The sequence below is a fragment of the Taeniopygia guttata genome, chromosome 4 (assembly GCF_048771995.1).
Source record: "Taeniopygia guttata chromosome 4, bTaeGut7.mat, whole genome shotgun sequence".
NCBI lineage: Eukaryota > Metazoa > Chordata > Aves > Passeriformes > Estrildidae > Taeniopygia > Taeniopygia guttata.
This window is the reverse complement of record NC_133028.1, coordinates 47,910,850-47,930,824: the sequence shown is the minus strand read 5'-3', so window position 1 is coordinate 47,930,824 and position 19,975 is coordinate 47,910,850. Positions and strand designations below refer to the sequence as shown.

Genomic DNA, 19,975 nt, shown 5'->3' with positions numbered 1-19,975 from the left:
AAACATAATAGTTCACAGGAAGGAAATGAGCCTTCAGGTTGGGATCACAGGGTTAGTTGGATGTTTTTGTTGGAAGATTTTCTTGGGGTTTTTTAAGAACAGTAATTAGTGAAGACTTATAAAACTGGGGTTTTACACACTTAGGCCTATTCCACATACCAACCCTACACATGGCCCCTTTCTCATTATTCCATAAAGCAATTACCTCTTTGATTTTTCAGTCAGAATGCTTATGGCTTCAGATCCATTCTCCTTGAGCAGCAGACATGTAACAACAACATACTGATAAAAAGTAGGTCATAGCTTTATGACCTGATTTATTTGTCAAGGTTAGATATAGCTTTTAAAAAAACTATCCTGGTCCAAAACTTTAGAGCCTTATGGCCATTTTTTGCTCTAACAGTGAAATTGTTGAAGTTTCCCTTAGTAGAGACTAAGCAAAAACAGATGTCAGATTATTCTTTACTTGTTGCAAGAGTTTATCCTCCTTTTCAGGCATTTGTCTTCTGTAAGGCTAAAGAGATCCACAGTTTCATAGAGAAGCTACACTAGCAGTACTAAAAAAAGCAGTGGGGGATCCTTGTTGCTGCTTGATGGCAAACCCTGTCTCCAAGAGCTGGAAAAATGGAGCAGAGGGGAGCGGTGACAGGCGTGGTCCCCTAGCCCAAGCTTTCGTACAGTACTGATACTGCACCTAGCAGTGTAACAGGCACTTTCAGACTCTACTGGATAAATTATTCAGGCTGAAACAAAAGGTCCAGCACCAAAAATGAGAAGAAGAAAATAAAAATCCTTGTTAAAGTTTTAGTTACTAGGATTTTGTATCAACTATAAAAGAGGGAAGTTGAATCAATGCTCTTCCAAAATGCAAAATGGACCTTTTTGCCTTTTTGAATGTTGGGGCTGTGTCTCAGAGATGATATGTGGGAACAAAACCAGGAAGTAGTGTATTTCTAGAGCTCCCAGGAAGAACTGGGGAAGCCAATTCCTTGCTGCTCCTTGTTTTAAAAGAAACAACCTTCAAATGTAGTTGTTTGGTTTTTTTTTTTTTGAAAACACAGTTATCATTTGTTGGGGTTTTTTTTATATTGGTTCTTCCGTATAGTTAGCACAAGTTTTTCTAGCACTTACTTCCTTATCCTCACTTTTTTTTCCTTACTGAAGCCACTAAGCAAACTTAAGAACTTATCCTCCATTTACATTTTAATTCTTCAGTCCTAGCAGACACTTGGAAATACAAGAGTATGAAACTCCCTCTGAAGAACCCAGCACCAGAGCATAATCTATAGGTTTATTGCTCTTGCTTATCAATATTGTCCTTAAGAAGATTAAATTAAGCCATTCCCCACTGACACATTCATATTCATTGTGCTTCCAGAGGCTGGCTGTCAAGAGCAGCACCACCCCCACTCCAGCCAGTGCAGTTAACATGGCAGAAAGCATCAAGTCAGCATTCAGACATCAGCCAGCACAGCTCCACCATCTCCTGAACCCAGTCAGGGCCTGGCCATTTCTTTCACACAGCTGGAGCCTGCTTCCTGGTGTCAAACCAAACATACAGCATGTATTGTGACTGCTGATATGGTCTTAGCTACACACAGAAAACTGAGGCCACATTCTTGGCATACAAGGGTTTTTACCAGGCCTTGGGCATGATTTTTTTTCAGCAAATTTGGGTTTTTTTTTTTCTTTTCACAGTCTTTCTGTGAGTGGCAGGAATTCTCTGTGTAACCTTAGTGGCCAGTTTTTCAAGCTGTAAGTTCCTGCACTGTCAAAAACAAGTATGATATAGCCCTCTAACATCAATATTTACCACTGTTATCCCATTTATCCTCCTTTCTACATACTGAGAGAGGAGGAAGTGGGAGAAGGAGAAACAATTGTTCACTGATAACAGGAAAATGCCAATTTGAACGTCAGTGTAGAGCCTGAGATGTGGAATAGTGTTTGTGCTAGGGAAAGGCACACAGTCCCTATCACAGCTGTTTGCAGGATTAGCCATTGCTTTGCATGTTTAGTACAAAGGGTGTGGGCAAATACCTTAGACATAAGTGTTTGAAAACTGACCCCAGGCCCATAGCAGTCTTCTAACAAGCTAGAGGTAAGCTTTGCAATGTGACATTTTACCTGAAAGAATTAAGCTTCAAAGTAATAACCTTTATTTTGTTTTAAACAGAGCACATTATTGAAAAAGATGAAGGTCCCTTCTATACCCATCTAGGAGCCGGTCCTAATGTGGCAGCTATTAGAGAAATCATGGAAGAAAGGTAATTAGTGCAAAGGCACAGAGCAGATTAACTTTTATCCTTTTGTGGATGTCAGAATTTTTCCAGCTTTTGCACATAAAGAAATAAACAACTGCAAATCAAGTAATTACTTGTAGGCTTAGCTACTCCAGTGTTGCCAACATTACGCACCCTGCTATTCACCAGAGAGTCACAATATTTGACAGGGCTAATAGTCTGCTGGCTGGCAGAAGCTGTGCCCTGGGAGACAGATGCCAGCAAACCCGAGCCGGAACAAGTTCTCACCAGCCTGCCAAGCAAGGCGGCTGGCAGTGGCTGCAAAGGCAGCCATGGAGCTGGTGTTCCCTCTGGCTAGGAGAATGCCAGCAGAGAAGGAGGAGGAAGAGCAGATTACCAAATTTCAACATTAGTTTCCCCTCACAAAATTACTAAATGTCTGAATCTCATTCATTCACGTCTAGAGGAGTGCCACAGAATTGCTGGGTGGGATTTCAGCCCAAGAATCAGTAAGTAGTGTTGTGAGAAAACACTCCCCTGCCTTAGAGTATTGCACAAATCTAGTCTTATCTTGATTATGGACAATCCCTGTCATCATGTTGCATCCTGTGGTATACTTATTACATCAAAGCCAACCAAACCAGGAATTTTTAAAGGCACAGAAAAGATATATGATATGTGCTGTTTAAAAATATGTGTAAGCACAAACCCCACCAGCCTACCCAAGATGTACAAATTAAAAGTTGTCACAAAAGTGATTTCTGCACTGTGAATTCTGCATTACTTGTAGCCAATAATGACCAGATTTTTAGAGGTATGTGGGAATTCAGTTCCCCCCTGAACAAAGAAACAAAAGAAAAACTCTTCAGTTAAGTCAGAGACAGATGGGAATTTGGTTTGTTCGTACCTTAAAAATCTGGACTCCAGAACAGCAGTTAAGCTCCAGCTAGTTGCAGAACCAAAAGCAAGTTGGCATTATTGCAGTACTGGGTCTGAGCTAAGGAGCACCATTTCTTAGTAAGGTCTGTTAGCTTGGGCTCATCACTGCACAACCATGGGGCACTTGTAGCCTATTAAACCCTTCAGATTAAATCCTAAGGTGCTTTCTCTTTCTTAGCACCTCTTTCCCTGTGACGCTTGTGCATGGCTTGCCCCAGTAATTTTCAGCTTTGGGAGCAGGTTGAGTACATGTAAACTACACAAATCAGCTGCCTTCTGGGAAGGGAGAGTGTTCACTGATTCTCTGAAGAAATTCTTTACCATATGTTTTCTCCAGAGCTCTCATCAACTGATACATCTCTTTAGTATTTACACATAATAAATAAAAGAAGAAAGTTATTCATGTTGTAATGTCAATTCTAGAGATGAAATTTTTTTCGGGGTTGTTTTTTTTTTTTTTACATTGGAAAGTAGTTTTTCATTCTTAATATTGACCTTACCTTATTTCTTTTGTTTTTTGAATTTAATTTCATTTAATGTTGGCAGAAGGAAATTATGTGATATCATAGGTAATGTGCAACTAACTAATCTGCCAGGTTCAGCAGAGTATAGCAGCAGCCACTTGAACAATGGCTAGTGTTTAACTGTATGGCATGAACTATGAAATTCTCTGAACTCCAGAACTCATTAGTTAATTTTGTATCCCTAAGTAAAAAAGAACCAAACTCCTCACTATAAAGATACTGTCAAGCATACATGTGCAGTTGGTGACATAAATCACAACTCAAGCACTTTTAACCTGGCTTCCAATGCATATGGATTGACTGTTAAGATATCAGCACTGCTAAAGAAGCCAGGACTTGGATTTAGACTTAGAATTAATATTTTATCTACATTAGAACTAATTTCTTGCAGAATCTGCAGTGGATACAGACACTTTACCTCTTCTTTCTCCCAGTTCCTACTTCATGCTCAGTGAGATTTGCTCTAGTTTTAAAGCCAATCAGCTTTAGCCTGAAAGCAAGCATGACAAACATCAGGCACTAATGCCCTTCTAAATTGAAAAAAACTGGGATGAAGTCCATTTAATTTCCAGTGTGTAGTATACAACATACTTCTATAGAGGCATCCACACAGTTGTCCTGCAATCCAGATTAGAAAACTGATAGAAAACGTTAAGATCTAAAAATGTTTTTTGAATGTGGTTAATTAAAGAAACAAATAAATACTAATATCCAAGCCTAAGCAGGAAAAAGTAACCTAACAGTTGCCTGCAGAACATGTGTAGTACAACTTCATTTTGTTTATATCATTTCCTGTGACCCTGAAACTTCACAATGAGATCACATCTAAAAATAAGCATTTTTCATTTCCTTTACAGGACAAAAGTTTAAATACAGATACTGGTCCTTAAATATATCACCAAGATTTTAGTGCAAAAACAAGAGGAATAAGGGTTAAAAGTCCTTAAGGCATCACTAAATGGCTGCATAAGAGGAATATACCTTGATTACTCTGTCAATAAAGGCATAGAATAATGAGACTGATTTAGTTAGTTCTCACTCTTGGGTATTAAAAGTTAACAGAAGTCAGAGTGGCAGCATTCCAGAAATGGTGATGGAAGTGCAGCTTGCCCAGTGCCCAAGGAGCAGCCAAGTGGCCAGGGTGGCTCAGTCTCTAACACTGTGGCCACTGTTGGTTCTGCCCTGGCCTCCCCTGAGCCCTGGTGTGCTCCTGGGCTCAGCAGGTGGGCAATCCCAGAGAAATGCCTAGAAATGGCTCAACACATCCAGCACTTTTTATTGAGTCAAGATATCCTTCACGTGGCATTTGCCACATATCTCCATCTGGAAAGTGGATCCTCTTTGCTCTGGCAAGAGCACTGCTTGCATATGGAGCTAGAGCCTGCCTTGAGAGCATCATCCCCTTGTTTAAATCCTTCAGCAAGGGCTGAGCTTGCCCACCTTAGCTGCAAAAGGCACACAAATGGTGCTGACAGCACCTTGTGATCCTATCTGCAATATAGAAGTCGAGTAGAAGTAAATAAGTAACAATTTATGAGCAGATTATAAAGGTAAAAAAATAGATATGAAGCAAATTAATCCTCACTTAACTGATTCACACTAAGCCAGAAACAAGCACAGAAAATTAATAAAGTGAATGTTACATGCCAGCTGTTCCATGACAACTTAATTATGTACATTTCACAGAAACAACTTCAACCCAGAAATTAAAAGGAAAATATAAAATTCTTCACCAAAATAAAGAGACTTCTTTTTTTAAAAAAATCACTTTCAAAATGTCATCTATAACAAATGCTCTAAAGAAATGGCTAAAATATTTGGTAATATTAATGTGATAATGATACTTTTTACCCATCTGGGATGTATTAAAGATGTTTGCCTCTCTTAATATATCATTCCACCTCTGTAATAAAATCATGAAGACAAACCACATTGCACATCTTTCCCTGTAATTCATTTATTTTTCTAAGATAATACTGGCAAATGTACTCCATCTTTTCAGTGCTCACACAGAACCACATGAATCTGCTTACTGTACATACTTTTGTTTTGTTTAAGATTTGGACAGAAGGGTAAAGCTATAAGGATTGAGAGGGTTGTCTACACTGGGAAAGAAGGCAAAAGTTCTCAAGGATGTCCAATTGCTAAATGGGTAAGTGATGTAAACAGATTAATCTAGTTTGGTATGATGGTTCATGTAGCTGACAGCAGTGACATGTGCTGTTAACTGACACTAGGAAACTTCAAATACCTCAACAGCAGCAATAAACGGGGTGCCTGTAGCCTGCTCCCACCCTTTTCTCATTCAAGTGACTTGTTGCATGGAGAATAGCAAGAATAAAATTTAATTCAAAGGTATGAAAACCTAAGAAGAAGGGCATGTTTGCCTAAAGTTTCGCACCGCCTGACATTTTCATTGCTGTTTAATTTTAGCCTACAAATAAGTCCAGTAAGTGTACCACTGTGATGTCTTTAAAATATCTTCCCAGTCTGAGAAAGGTGTTAGGACACCCTCCTAGCAAACACTGTTGTACTTTAGAACAAATTACTGAGTGGTTTGGATTGCTGGGGCAAGACAGCATGAGGAAAAATGAATACATTAGATTTTTTATGCATGCAAGACTGCACCTTTTTTAGGAAATGCTTCTCAGTGCTTATGCTACTGGAAGGATACTGTTTTATTTGAAAAACATCTACTGCTTTCCTCCCAAGACTGTAATATTTGTATGCAACAAGAGGAGGTCACAAAACTGTTAGGCTCGTTATGGCTATAGCTGCTTAAGTTTGGAAGGGAAGGGGAGAGAGCTCCCAGTTATTTAGTCCCTTCCTTACTGCCAGCCTTTCTCTGCATGCTTCCTGCCCGAAGACAGGTGTCCGCTACCCAGCTCTGTGCAGGGAGACGCCTCACTGCTCACTTCCTCTTACTCATCAGTCAGTCTGGGCTACAATCGTAACACAGATTCGGGAGAGGAATCCTGCTGAATCAGAGCATGGAAACTACTGTTATAAAGTTGGTTTCCACCACCACAGCTTTCCATGCCATCAGTCAACCTCTTAGAGTCAGCTTCATTAAACACAATGGGTAGTCTTGCCATATCACAGTGAGAAAAACAGACTGAATTACCAGAAGAGAGGATACAAGTAGAAGTACAAGAAGAAAGAGGATACAAGTAGAAGTAACCTCCCCCCCCATACAGTAATGCTGAGGTTTCCTACTCTCTTCCTCTTCACATTAAGAATGGCATCGTTTGTGCTGGGGCTCTGGGGTGTGTGTTGCTGTACATGCAGGTAGTCCGCAGAAGCAGTCAGGAGGAGAAGCTGCTCTGCTTGGTGCGCGAGCGAGCAGGACACACATGTGAGACGGCCGTCATCGTGATTCTCATCCTGGTCTGGGAGGGAATCCCAACCAGCCTGGCCGACAGGCTCTACTCGGAACTCACCGACACCCTGAGGAAGTACGGCACGCTCACCAACCGCCGCTGCGCCCTGAACGAAGAGTAAGTGGAGCAAAAGCTGTGCTCACCAAACCTGCAGCCCCATCTTCAGACCCAGCACCTCTACACATGCTGTTTACCCTGAAACATCTACAACCTTCCTAGCTGTTTCATGTGGTTTGAAAACCCATGACCCAAAGTAAACACTCTTGTAAATAGGGAAAAACAATTTCTCAGAGTTGGGAAGCATCTCAATATATTTAAAAGAAGAGATCTCAGCAGGGGCCAGGATAGCTCATACCTCAACATTGAAATAAAAGCTGGGTGCACTAAATCATACTTGTGAAATCTGACACAGACTAGCCTCAATCTAAAGAAATTGCACTGTATCTCTTTCCCATGCCCTTCTGAGAGACAAGAACATTTAGACCAAAATTACCACAGCTATCATTGTATGTTACTTTGGCTTCATGGGTACAGTCATATTTCAGGAATTATTGCTTAGCCCCTGTCAGAGTGCTCCAACATTCCTGCAGGGCTGTCAGCACAAGCCCTGAGGCACTATGAATATCAGTACCTAACAAGGCACCACACAAACATACCCTCACCCGTGCAAAGCCATGTTTCTCACACAAGTGTAGAACCCCCAAAGACTCTGCTTTATAACCATGAAATTATTCACTCTGATAAATTCTTCTGTTATGATGTGTATGTCTCCCTCTTGCATTTCTTCATTATTTACTGGTGGAAGATTATCCACACCGCTGATTCCCTGGAGCACTGGCAGAACGCTGATGGCCACTGCCAGAGCACCACAGGAGGACCTGCCTGCTGCTAACAGCTGTGCTCTCTTATCTTTTAGACGGAATTGTGCATGCCAAGGGCTGGACCCTGAAACTTGTGGTGCTTCATTTTCCTTTGGTTGCTCCTGGAGCATGTACTACAATGGTTGTAAGTTCGCCAGAAGCAAGATTCCAAGAAAGTTTAAGCTGATGGGAGATGACCCAAAAGAGGTTGGTGTCCATTTCTGAAATGAGCTTCATTTGCAAAGAAATGTTTTCTGTCGCTCTGTAAATAGAGATATAGTACAAGAGAGCAGGGCCCGAGGCCTCCCTGAGTGCTGTACATGTAGGGTAATTAAATAACTGCCAGTCAAAACCGATTGATTCCAGTCACTGAGCCAGCTGAATCGACTGTCCAAATTCTGACAGCTGGTAAAAGCCCTGAGACTTGAAACCATGTTTTCAGGCTTTCACAATTAGAGGAGAAGGCATGGCCTGAATAATTCTGCCTGTATTAGGCCTGCATTTGAGCATTCCCCAGTGGCACAGTGGAAGGTTTACCAGCTAATGGCACATAACACTGCAACTGGGAACCAGAGCAGACTGGTTCAATGGAGACAAACATGATGAAATTCTGAAATGACAATAGGAAGAGAATAGGAAGACTCATTCTACATACAGTCCTGCCCCACTGAATGTTTCCAGACTGGGCTCTGTGTTACAACAAAGTGGCAAATGTTGAAAATGAGCCAAAGTAATAAACACTGACCTTAGCCTGGACACAAAATACCTTGAAGTTATGACTGCAGTGAGTCCTGGACACCTCCAGCACGTCATGTGAAGCTCCAGTGGCCCAGTCTGCTTTCTGGCAAGGATGTGCAGATTTAGTCCCTTGCCCGTGTACTGGCATGTTGGTGCAGTTTCATGGTATTCTGATGTCTTACACAAATCCAAGCATTACTGTCTCATCATCAGAGACAGGTAATTCCACATCCTATAGCCTGTGCTGAAAAGAGTGCACTGTTCAGAATATCATCATAACTAACATACAGGTTTTCCTGACCACTGCTCTTCTACAGCACCAAGAACTACAGAATAGCTCTCCTCCATACATGCTGTGGCACAAAGCTTTGCTTATCACAACCTGCAGTCCTAAACTACCTACATTTCTAAGATGGATACCTGGCCAGAGCATACCAGGGCACTCTTCCAACTTGCATTCTTGGATTTACTTCCTATGCAAGCCAGATTTGTGCAGGAAAGATGGCTTTACCCTTCAGTCCTGGTCCCAAAGTTGGGGGCAGCCAAAGCATGCATCCAGACCAGGGGCTGGGTTCCATAGCAGAAACACAATTTATATGCAGCACAAACAGAATCCTCACCAATAAAAACTAGAAGATACACTAACAAATGCGTACTTACAGGCCATACAAACACTCCACATTCTGGCAGCAGGCACAAGGTCACAGCAAGATATTTTTTGACAATTTAATGTCAAACCAAACTAGGATATTGTCCCATAGCAGGGAACACAAACTTTCAACCCACCCAATGCATTCCTCCTTGAAACCTATTTTTTCACAGCTCTTCACATCTTCTTTAAATACAAAAACTCCTAAAAACAAATACATCACTCCAGTATGCCACCATTCTGTATGCACTTAAAATGAAAGATAAGGGCCTCATACAAGGGAGGTTTTGAATTTGGGATTCACATCCTTAGATGATGGGGAACAACTCTGGAGTATGTTATTAGATTATTTTTTTAAAAACACTTTATTTTGATAGTGTACAATTTATAGAAAAAAGGAAGTGTGGTCATTCCCACCTCCATATCACCAATTATTAGACATATCCATTCATTGCTTAAGGATTGGGAACTTTTTGAAGGCTGCAATATTTAAAATTTCTGCATGTAAAAATATTTCAGTATGTCAACGTGTTGTCATTGCAATGTGCGAAACCCAATTAGCCATATTTACTTGGGCCATTCTGATGTTATTTCTCTCAAGCTTCCTGAAGAATATTATTTTCTCACAACTCCAAAAAGGAAAATAATGAGGATATCACATTTAGATCTAAAATATATCCATGCTGAAGAATATGATTTTTCTTAATATAAAACAAATTAAGTGTATAGTATATGATGTTCTATTTCAGGTTTTCCACTACACCGCTATAACTGTTTCATTCCTTTAAAGGCCTTGGAACAGTGACATTAAAAGGAGATTCACAACAGTCACTGTCTAAACACCAGTGATACTCGTTTATGCCTTTACACAACTGTCAGTGTAAAGCAAATTGTGTAAAGACCCTAACTCGTTGGATTCCATATGTACAGTATGGAAGTGTTATTGAACCCTGTTTCATCTCTAACAGGAAGAAAAACTAGAATCCCATTTGCAGAATCTGTCAACCCTGATGGCACCTACCTACAAGAAGCTTGCACCCGATGCATATAACAACCAGGTATGATGAGGAAAAAAAGGAATATGAGCAGTTATGGAAATAACCTGATTTTTAAGATACTTTCCAATCCTTCAGCCTTGCACCAAACCATTATATACATTTCGTGCCAACATTTCTTTGATATCAGCATGAAGACAAATAGAAATGAACAATTTCACTTCAAATGCTCTCACAAGTAAAACTAGCAGTATTTGGTCCACTGAATAGAATTAACCTTTCAGCTACATCAACATGATAAAATTATTTCACTCTTCAGCTCCAAAATACAAATCCTCAATTTAGCATGAATTATCATCCAAACCAACAAAGCTGTCATGTATATGGTGTGAGACTGGCAATAGTTTCCACTCAAGTCCTGAAGCCACAGTTTCAGTTCTGCTCTCTCAAGCAGCAGATGAATTTAGTTTTCACCAAAACTGCCTTTATGAACATGCTTTTAAAGTGAAGTTCTATATTTGAACACTCAGCCCTGTGTATGCACACAATTGGTGCACCAGCCTTCTTGCATGAGGGGATCTGTTCTCAGACATGTTCAGAGCTCTGATGAGGTTCCCAGTGTGGCTGTGTCTTGTCTACATCTCATTACAAAATGTCTTTCAGATAGTTGCACCAAAATTTGACAGCACTCCACTTGCAAACATGTAACTGGTGACCTTATTTTCATTGCTCAGGTTTACTACTGTTAGGAACATTCACAGAACTTACAGTCCCCAAACTTTCAGCATCTACTGCAAACTGTGACATCAGCCTGCTTTTCTGTTGACAGCATGGTACAACCAGCACAAGACAGATGTTCAGCTTTAACAGAAACAGTAAATTAACACAAAACTGTCCATCATTATCTGCTGCAAAATTCGCTTCTTTACTGTGTATTTAGTAGCAGCTAGACAGGGCAAGCAGACTCAGTGCAGACGTATGCATTTTCACTTACCTGATCAGATAATGTTTGGAGACTCATTATGGAGAAAACTGTGGCCGTGTGCCACTAGCTGTAGTTATCTGTCCAAATATCTGAGAGACATTCTGCAAAAGAAAATAGGAAGAGAAAGAAAATAAAAATGAGGTGGTGAACAATAAATTGTTTCTTTGCTTGGGCTGCTTTTCTTTTCCCACAAAAATTCACTTAAGAACTTTTCTCCAAGTAAACTGTGGTGCTGCCCAACATTTGTTGAAAATACATGCTTTTACAAGTTTCAATTTTACCTTCTGTAATAAAGCATGCCTATAGCTTGGCTTATTTCAGGAGTTTCATGTAGACCTTGTATTTGTGGGGAGACTGTACTTGAGCTACTGTCAGTGGCTTTAAAGGGGGATGATTGAGTTCTAATTTGTATGGTATTGTAAAAGGTTTGAAAACCAAAAAAGCACTAAAACCAAATTTCAAATTCCCAGATTTATTCTAATTCAAATCTGGACCATTTCTTCGATTACAACCAAGAACTGGAAAGGGATTGTTTCCCAACTGGACCAAACAGAACATTTCACAGAACAGCTAAACCTGTATAGTTTGATCAGACAGTTATAGTCTGGCTAACATTTCAGACCATTCACATTTAATTCCAAAGAAGTTTACACAGCTTTCAAGGTTTTTTTCTCCTTTTGTTTTCAGATTCCAGGGAAGTAAATAATCCAGATTTGAAAAATAAATGTCTGTGAGCAGACTAGAGATATTTTTAGTGATTTTGAATGTAGACTTGGCAAAGCATCTAAGTTGACCTTAACTTAAAAAGAGATCCATTAAGTTCCATTAAGTGTGGATTTTCTGTGCATTCACTTGAAAAGGTTCAGGAATTTCAGCAAGGCATTTTATAAATGTGGTTTCATGTTTAATTTTTGAAATAAAATATGAAATCATCATTTTCTTAAGGCTTTATCTTCCATTACAGAATCCTTTCTTTTTGTGTAAGGTGTGTTGTTGCATTATGAGTTCTTTGTAAAGCTCCTTAATAATGACTGCATGGGTACAAATTACTTTCTTGACTGAATTCTCTCTCGTTGTAGTCAGGGGTTAGATTTGTACTTAAGCTAATGAAATACATGTTTAACATGCCAAAATATTACAAATCAAAAAGTAAATTATTATTTTTCATTAAGTCATTCTGAAGTCAGTTTTGTAAAGCCACTTTCCCATAATAGCTTGGTATACTTCCAGTCTACACAAACATATCACTCTCGGGGTGCCAGTCACGGAAACCATGCACTGCATTTGTCATGTAAAAACACCAACCCCTGGCAGAAAACCAGGAGTAATACATAAAGAAAAGTATTAGTGACTAATTTCACGATCACGCCAGAGACTGAAGGTACCAGGGAACAAAGCAGCTAGGAATGAAGCATGGATACAAAACAGCCATCAAATTGCTGTAGTTTATTTGCTTTCAAGATGTGTTTGTTGTCACCTCCAAGAGATGAGGGAGGCCTGCCCTTTGTCACAGCAGAGCATTCCTTGTGCACTCGGTGTCCTGGAGCACCCAGTGAAACCTGTCCTGTCTCTCCAGATCGAGTACGAACACAGAGCCCCTGAGTGTCGCCTGGGTTTGAAGGAAGGTCGCCCATTCTCAGGGGTCACTGCCTGCCTCGACTTCTGTGCTCATGCTCACAGAGACTTGCACAATATGCAAAACGGGAGTACTCTGGTAAGTCTGGGGTGTGTAACAGCCTCCTCACTTCAGCACTCAGCTCCAGGCTTTGATTCATTATCTCCTTTCTGTTTACATTTATACTGCATAACGCAGATCAGTAAAAAAAAAACCCATTAGGCAGTAACTGAGCTAACTTACTACCCTCTGCACATTTTTCTTTCAAATGAATGAGATTATGGTGTATCAAAGAAAGGTTTAACACAGACTTAGTAAAAGAGAGACTGTGGAGACCATGGAAAGAAGGTCCCAGCAGCACTGAAATGCCTGTTTCAGTGTTCCTGGCACACAGTGTTCCTGTTCATTTTTATCCTCTTGAAACCCTTCTTCTTCTAACAACTTTGGATTACATCTTCTAACAAAATAAAAGTAGAAACAAATAACTTCTCTATGAGAGAATTTTGGAAAATTTGGATTTTATTCCTTCTTTGGATGAGCAGAAAGTCTGCAAGTCCATGTACCCTTGACTTTCCTCAGTTCTGATTTCTGGCAGGTACAGCAGAAGTTCTGTAGAAGATACTAGAAAATCAAGCTGGTTTGGAATGGGTATTGGATTATTTCTGTGACAAAACAGTTGGGCCAAACATAGGAAAGAATACTCCTAAGGCTGTAGTTAAAAGCAACTCCCTAGATTCACAGTGCAGCTCTTAATTATGACCAAAGAGAGTATCTGTCTTTTTAATTCAAATTGAATTTTTCCTGTTTCCAGGGTCTGACTTAATTCACAAGTTAATCACCACCAACACAACGTACATTTCCAGCTGAGCTTTCTTCCCAAAGCTGGGACAATGATTTTGCTGCAGAATATGTCCCTTTCAGCACCTTTTTCCACAAAGATCCTCCCAATACCTGTTCTAGCTAGAACTAATACGACAGGCTTGCTGCATTACAACTTCCCTAAATCTTGTTATTAACATTACAGTTACACTGTAAAGGTGGTGTGAAGTACAACACCAGTGTGTTATATTGCACACTCTCTCTAATAGGTAGCTACCTCATGTATTGTAGTGAAAGAATCTTCAGGTGAGTACAAAGTCCCAGATTCCACTGCTTTAGCTCTCTGGCCACAGTACAATGGATCACAGAGACTTTTTCACATGAGGGTAATCCCTAACTATACTGTTCATTTCAGCACAAGAAATAGATATCTATATGCTTCTGTTTCTTCTAACACTGTCCAACAAAGTAATGAAGAAATTACATTTGTAGGCTTGTTGTGATATGTAAAAATTGCAAAGAGACTTACAGTTTACAAAGAGATTGCCAGATGTCACTGCTGACAGTGTCAGGGCAAGGCACAATGCAGCGGTAGAGTCTCAGATCTCTAATGCACTTTTCTAACAGGTTTGCACGCTGACTAGAGAAGACAATCGCGAAATTGGCCAAACACCAGAAGATGAGCAACTCCACGTGCTCCCATTATACAAAGTCTCTGATGTGGATGAGTTTGGAAGTACTGAGGGCCAGGAGGAGAAGAAGAGGAATGGCAGCATCCAGGTCCTTACCTCCTTTCGACGAAAAGTACGGATGTTAGCAGAGCCCGTTAAGACCTGTCGGCAAAGGAAGCTAGAAGCAAAGAAAGCAGCTGCAGAAAAGCTTTCCTCCTTGGAGAATGGGTCTAGCAAAGCTGAGAGAGAGAAGTCTGCTGCAGCACGCAACAAGCAAGGCACTTCTGAAGCAGCAGGTCACGCAAAGCAGCTGGCAGGTAAACACAGGAATCTGAGCGGGGTCAGCAGTGGTAAGCATCCCACAAATCAGGGCCAGTTATACTCAGCCTCAAGAAAACCATTATTTTCAGCCCAAGAATGTATTGAAGTAAAAAGGCAAGAGATTTCTTGAAAGCGAATATCAATATTATATAAATACTAGAGTGCCAAATTTGGTACAACTCCAGAGAAGAAAAAATTTAAAAAAGTTGCAATGAGAAATCCTTTACTGTTGGATAGTTAACACTTGTAGAAATCTAGACACAAACTCTGCTTGTCATCCAGCGTATCGTAAAGTATCTTTAAAGGACAAGTAGTGCTAGAAGCCATGAAGAGAAGTGTGTGGTTCTGCTGCCAAAGAATGACCTACACATCGCTCAATGTCTGCCACTGTTACAGAGCACCTCCTAATTTCAGGAGATACAAATATAACCTCTTTACCACCACTTATACTCTCTGTTTCAAGACCAAAAGCAAAGCAGGTTTTCCATAGTGGATTAAGAGTTTATGGCAGTTCCCAGCAGCAGATTTGAGAGTCCTGAGCAAAGGAGTTATCAGAACTATTTTACTGTTGCAGCAGTATTCCCAGAGAGGAAAAAAGTGATACATCCAGGGCCACCCAGAAGGTCACTGAAATACCTATGAATAGAAGTCAGCTGTCCCATGACCCAGGCAAGGGTTGTGACCATTAAATGACGTCATTGCACTTTAATGAATGTTATTTCTGCTCTTATGTCTTCAGCTAATCTCACTTATTACTGCACTGTTCTGTCAGTGAACATTGGTTTTAACATACTGCTAGGGACATTTCTTGGAGTCAGTTCTATTCATGTAGATTAGAAGAATTATTTATTCTTGGGGAAAAGAAAGTCACTTTGTGCACGGCTGTTTGGGAGCACTTTGCCACTCCATTTCATGGGCTACTTAAAAGATTATTCAACTCTGGATTTTGTGCATGTGACTCTGAACAGACTGCACTGTCCTCTTTTCCCCACTACCACTAGCATCTGATCTTGTTGGACACATGCCAAAAAGGAAGAGTAGCCTTAGTATTCATTCAGCTTCTTAAAGGATGATGTTTGAGATATGAGAAAGGGAGTGTCTGTTAATGAATCTACTTTTCTTAGAAATTTCATATAAAGTATGTAGTTTGTTGGGTGGTTGGTTGGTTTGGGGCCTTTTTTTTAAAAGCCTGTTTGTTGTGTGGTTGTTTGTTTTTTCCTTTTTACATCTACAGATCTTTTACGTCTTTCAGGACCAGCCACACAACAACAGCAGCAGCAGCAGCAACATCCACAGCGTTCTCTCCCTAACAACCCTCAATCAAGTCCCATTAACTCTTACTCGGGTTCAGGTTCTGCAAATCTCTATGGAAGGTTGCCTAATCCAGCCAGTGCTTATCCAAACTCTTCATACACTTCAGATCCATATGGAGGGTCCAATCCCGTGAACCTCTATCCAACCTCATCACAGTCTGCGGGGTCTTATTTGAATTCTTCCAGTCCCATGAACCCTTATTCTGGATCTTTAAGTCAAAATAACCAATATCCCCCCTACCAATGCAATGGAAACATAGCTATGGACAACTGCCCCTCTTACTTGGGCTCCTACTCTTCCCAGCATCAGCACATGGACTTGTATAGTTGCCAGAGCCAAGACCATATGTCTAAACTAAGTCTACCACCCATTCAAACATTATACCAGCACAGGTTTGGGAATAACCAGAGTTTTGGTCCTAAGTACTTGAATTATGGAAACCAAAATATGCAGGTAGACTCCTTCAGTAATTGCACCATTAGACCAAATTTACACCACGTAGGATCACTTTCCTCTTACTCAACCCATGAGGCCAATGGCCATTTTATGGAGGTTGCCTCAAGGTTAAAATCTAATCTGAGTAATCCAAGCATGGACTATGCCTCCATGAGTAAAACAGGTGAACATCATCACACGCAACCCCCTCCACATTTATCACATGACTACCATTCTGCTCCTAGTATATTTAGTGGCCCCCCTAATTCACTGCATCTCCAAAATAAAGATAATGAAATTATTTCACATGCAGTTAATGGTTTGTCTAACATGCTTCCAGGTCAAAACCATGACAGGACTACTCCCCAGGGTGGTTTAGATAAAACTGACGTGCTGAATCCAGAAAAAGCAGAGGATCCCGACGAAGTCTGGTCAGATAGTGAGCAGAACTTTCTGGATCCAGAAATTGGAGGAGTGGCAGTTGCTCCATCTCATGGGTCAATTCTCATAGAGTGTGCAAAACGCGAGCTCCACGCAACGACTCCCTTAAAAAATCCCAACAGGAACCATCCCACAAGAATATCCCTTGTATTTTACCAGCACAAGAGCATGAATGAGCCAAAACATGGTCTGGCTCTGTGGGAGGCAAAGATGGCTGAGAAGGCAAGAGAGAAAGAAGAGGAATGCGAGAAGTACGGCCCAGACTACGTGCCTCAGAAATCCTACGGCAAAAAAGCCAAGCGGGAGCCTGTGGAGCCCCACGAGCCCTCTGAGCCAACGTACCTGCGCTTCATCAAGTCCCTGGCACAAAGGACACTGTCGGTCACCACGGACTCCACCGTCACCACATCTCCATATGCCTTTACACGGGTTACAGGGCCTTACAACCGATATATCTGACTTCACACCTTGGTTGGTTACCTCATTTGAAAAAACACCTTGTCACTAGGGCAGTAGTGCTTTAGGTTTTGTGGAAGGCAAGGGTGGAGAAGAAAACTTTTTATGGAGCTCATCGGTGGAAAAAGCCTCGGCACACCAGCAAAAAGAGGTAAATCTCACTAGAGCACTTGTTTTCCACTGATTTCTAAGTGGTCACAGATGGCATGTAGGAAACAGACCAAAGCATCCTATGCAAAAAAAAAAAAAAAAAAAAAAAATTAAAAAAACAGAAGAAGAATATAAAAGGAAAGAAAAAAGGAGAGAACACAACAAAAAAGTGTTTCACAATTTACATTGGAAAACACTGGCTGTATTACTGAAAGAGATAATCTGCAAATGGATTTTTTTTTTTCTTACAGTTTTTCACATCTGTGGCCACTTTTAATGTCATCAAGTTTGCATAGTCATGGAACAGGAGCAAAAACAACCCTAAAAAATAATACTGTAGTATTACAGCTGCAGGAATCTTAAAATAACATCTGGTGCTGAATCTATGATGTACTGAAATACTGGAATTATGGCTTTTTAACATGGAGTTTTTACTGTAATCTTAATAGGTTTTTGATTTTATTTAACAAAGTAGATAAGTATAAGACAAATAGACAGCAAAACACTGAATTTGTTTGAATATTCTAAAATCATGGTGCTATCCAAAAGAATGGTGTCTTTATTTTATCAGTGAAACAGTTAATGCCTTTATAACAAAATGTCAATGATGTAGTCAAATGTTCAACAGGGAGGACCTTTTCATTCATGTATGTATTGAAGTTACCTGGTGTTAAAATAAGCTTACTTTTTAACATATGGGAATTACAAAGACCTCTGGATTTTGCTCATCCAGTCAAGTCCTAGAAAAGGACAATAAAATAGAGAGATATTTTTTTTTAAATAGTGTTTCAAAAGCACTTTGTCTACCTAAGCTTGGCAACTTGAACAATGCTAAGGTACTAAGACATTAAAAAAAAAAAAAAAAAGAAAAAGAGTTTACTTTGATTTTAAAATGCAAATATAATTTTTTTAAACTAAAAAAGCTTTTAAATACTTTTGGTTTAGCCATGCATCAGCTAGTGGGCTACATATCCATTTTTAATACAGTCAGCTATGGTAAAAATGGGGCTTACTGGATATAAGGGAATATTTTAGTACACAAAACACATTTTTTTCTGGTGCTCATCTCACACAGCTATACTGTAAACTGTTTTCTACAATTATTATGACAAGTTCATTGCTCAAATATGTACAGTTTTAAGGAAAGAATTTTATATTAACCACAGGTAATAATTAGCAGCATGCAACAGACTACACCTAGTTAGCTTGGGCTTCTGCTGTTTCTAGAGATCTGTGCGCTCCCACTATGGAATGGCAGAACTGCTTTTGTGTTGATAATTACGTACATTGTGGTGCAAGTCATTTCTTGGTGCAAGTGGCCTCTTTTCCAGAAAGACTGAGCAGACCGATGCCTACACAAGATGAATGAAACAGGGTTAGTTCTGTGTGATTCCTTTGATTAACAGAAAAAAAAAAATAGGCAGCTGGCTTGCTGTGGTGGTTTTAAATCATTAATTTCTATTAAAAAAATTTAAAAAGCAGGAGAGTTGTATAGTAAATTAAATTGTAAACAAAACTTTTTTTAACGCAATGCTTTAGTATTTTAGTACTGTAAAAATATTAAATCTATATATATTTGGGTTTTGAGCTGAATTCACATCATGGTGCTACTCAGCCTGCTACAAATATATCATAATGTGAGCTAAAAATACATTAAAAGGTTTGAGTGATGTTCCTACTTGTCATATACCTCAACACTAGTTTGGCAATAGGATATTGAACTGAGTGTGAAAGTTTATATATTGTATACCATCTTTTTCCCCCAACAGCCTTTGAAAAAAACAAAAAAAAAAGTAAACAAAAAACTCTCAATACTTGACATTTTAGCAAGTATAACTTGAACTTCAACTTTTTTTTTTTTGGTTCTAAAAATTCAGGGATATTTCAGCTCATGTTCTCCTATGCCAACGTGTCACCTGTGTGTATGTAAAGCTGTTGTAGGTTAAATATATTATTCTTGGGTTTTTTGTTCTTGTTTTGTTGATTTTTTTTAGGGATTTAATGTTTTTCTTTTGAATCCCTTCTCTTATTTTTCTTGTACATGTATTGTGTAACTAAAACTAATTTTGTAAATTTGTTAGCTCTTTTTATTGTAACAGAAGTGTTTAAGAGATTTAGAATGTTTTGACTGTTTCAAATGATTAAACAAAAAGAAAGTAGAATGCACTGAGTTGATTAAAGGGAAAAATTAAGGCAGGGGTTTGGCAAGTGACTGTTTGCTAGAGTTGTTCAAGTCACTCTCTAAACAAGGTTTCTTGGATACTGTAATGAATAAAATAAAATATAAAAAGGTACAGTCAGTACAAGGGCTTCCCTAAACATGCAAACCGCCATGTCCCAGCTATATCTTGTGCAATATACTGTAAGATTAAGTTTGGTCAAAAGAAATTCTATCCAACAGAATCACAACCTAACTCAAGTAAATCAAAGGAGGCCTTTG

General features: G+C 39.6%; 1 protein-coding gene across 2 annotated transcripts in view; it reads left to right on the top strand.

Annotated features, from left to right (window-relative positions):
• The window catches only part of TET2 (tet methylcytosine dioxygenase 2), a 68,105-nt gene extending 50,488 nt beyond the window's left edge, over positions 1–17,617 (top strand). The window contains exons 3-10 of one of the 2 annotated variants that reach the window (XM_030271640.4): positions 2,177–2,267; positions 5,765–5,858; positions 6,995–7,203; positions 8,003–8,153; positions 10,302–10,391; positions 12,890–13,027; positions 14,375–14,735; positions 15,992–17,617. In XM_030271640.4, coding sequence (XP_030127500.4) covers positions 2,177–2,267; positions 5,765–5,858; positions 6,995–7,203; positions 8,003–8,153; positions 10,302–10,391; positions 12,890–13,027; positions 14,375–14,735; positions 15,992–17,388 — 2,531 coding nt within the window. In that variant the 3' untranslated portion in view covers positions 17,389–17,617. Of the gene's footprint in view, positions 1–2,176; positions 2,268–5,764; positions 5,859–6,994; positions 7,204–8,002; positions 8,154–10,301; positions 10,392–12,889; positions 13,028–14,374; positions 14,736–15,973 lie in introns of both variants that reach the window. The other variant, XM_030271641.4, reaches the window with a different exon arrangement.
• Positions 17,618–19,975: the final 2,358 nt, after the last annotated feature.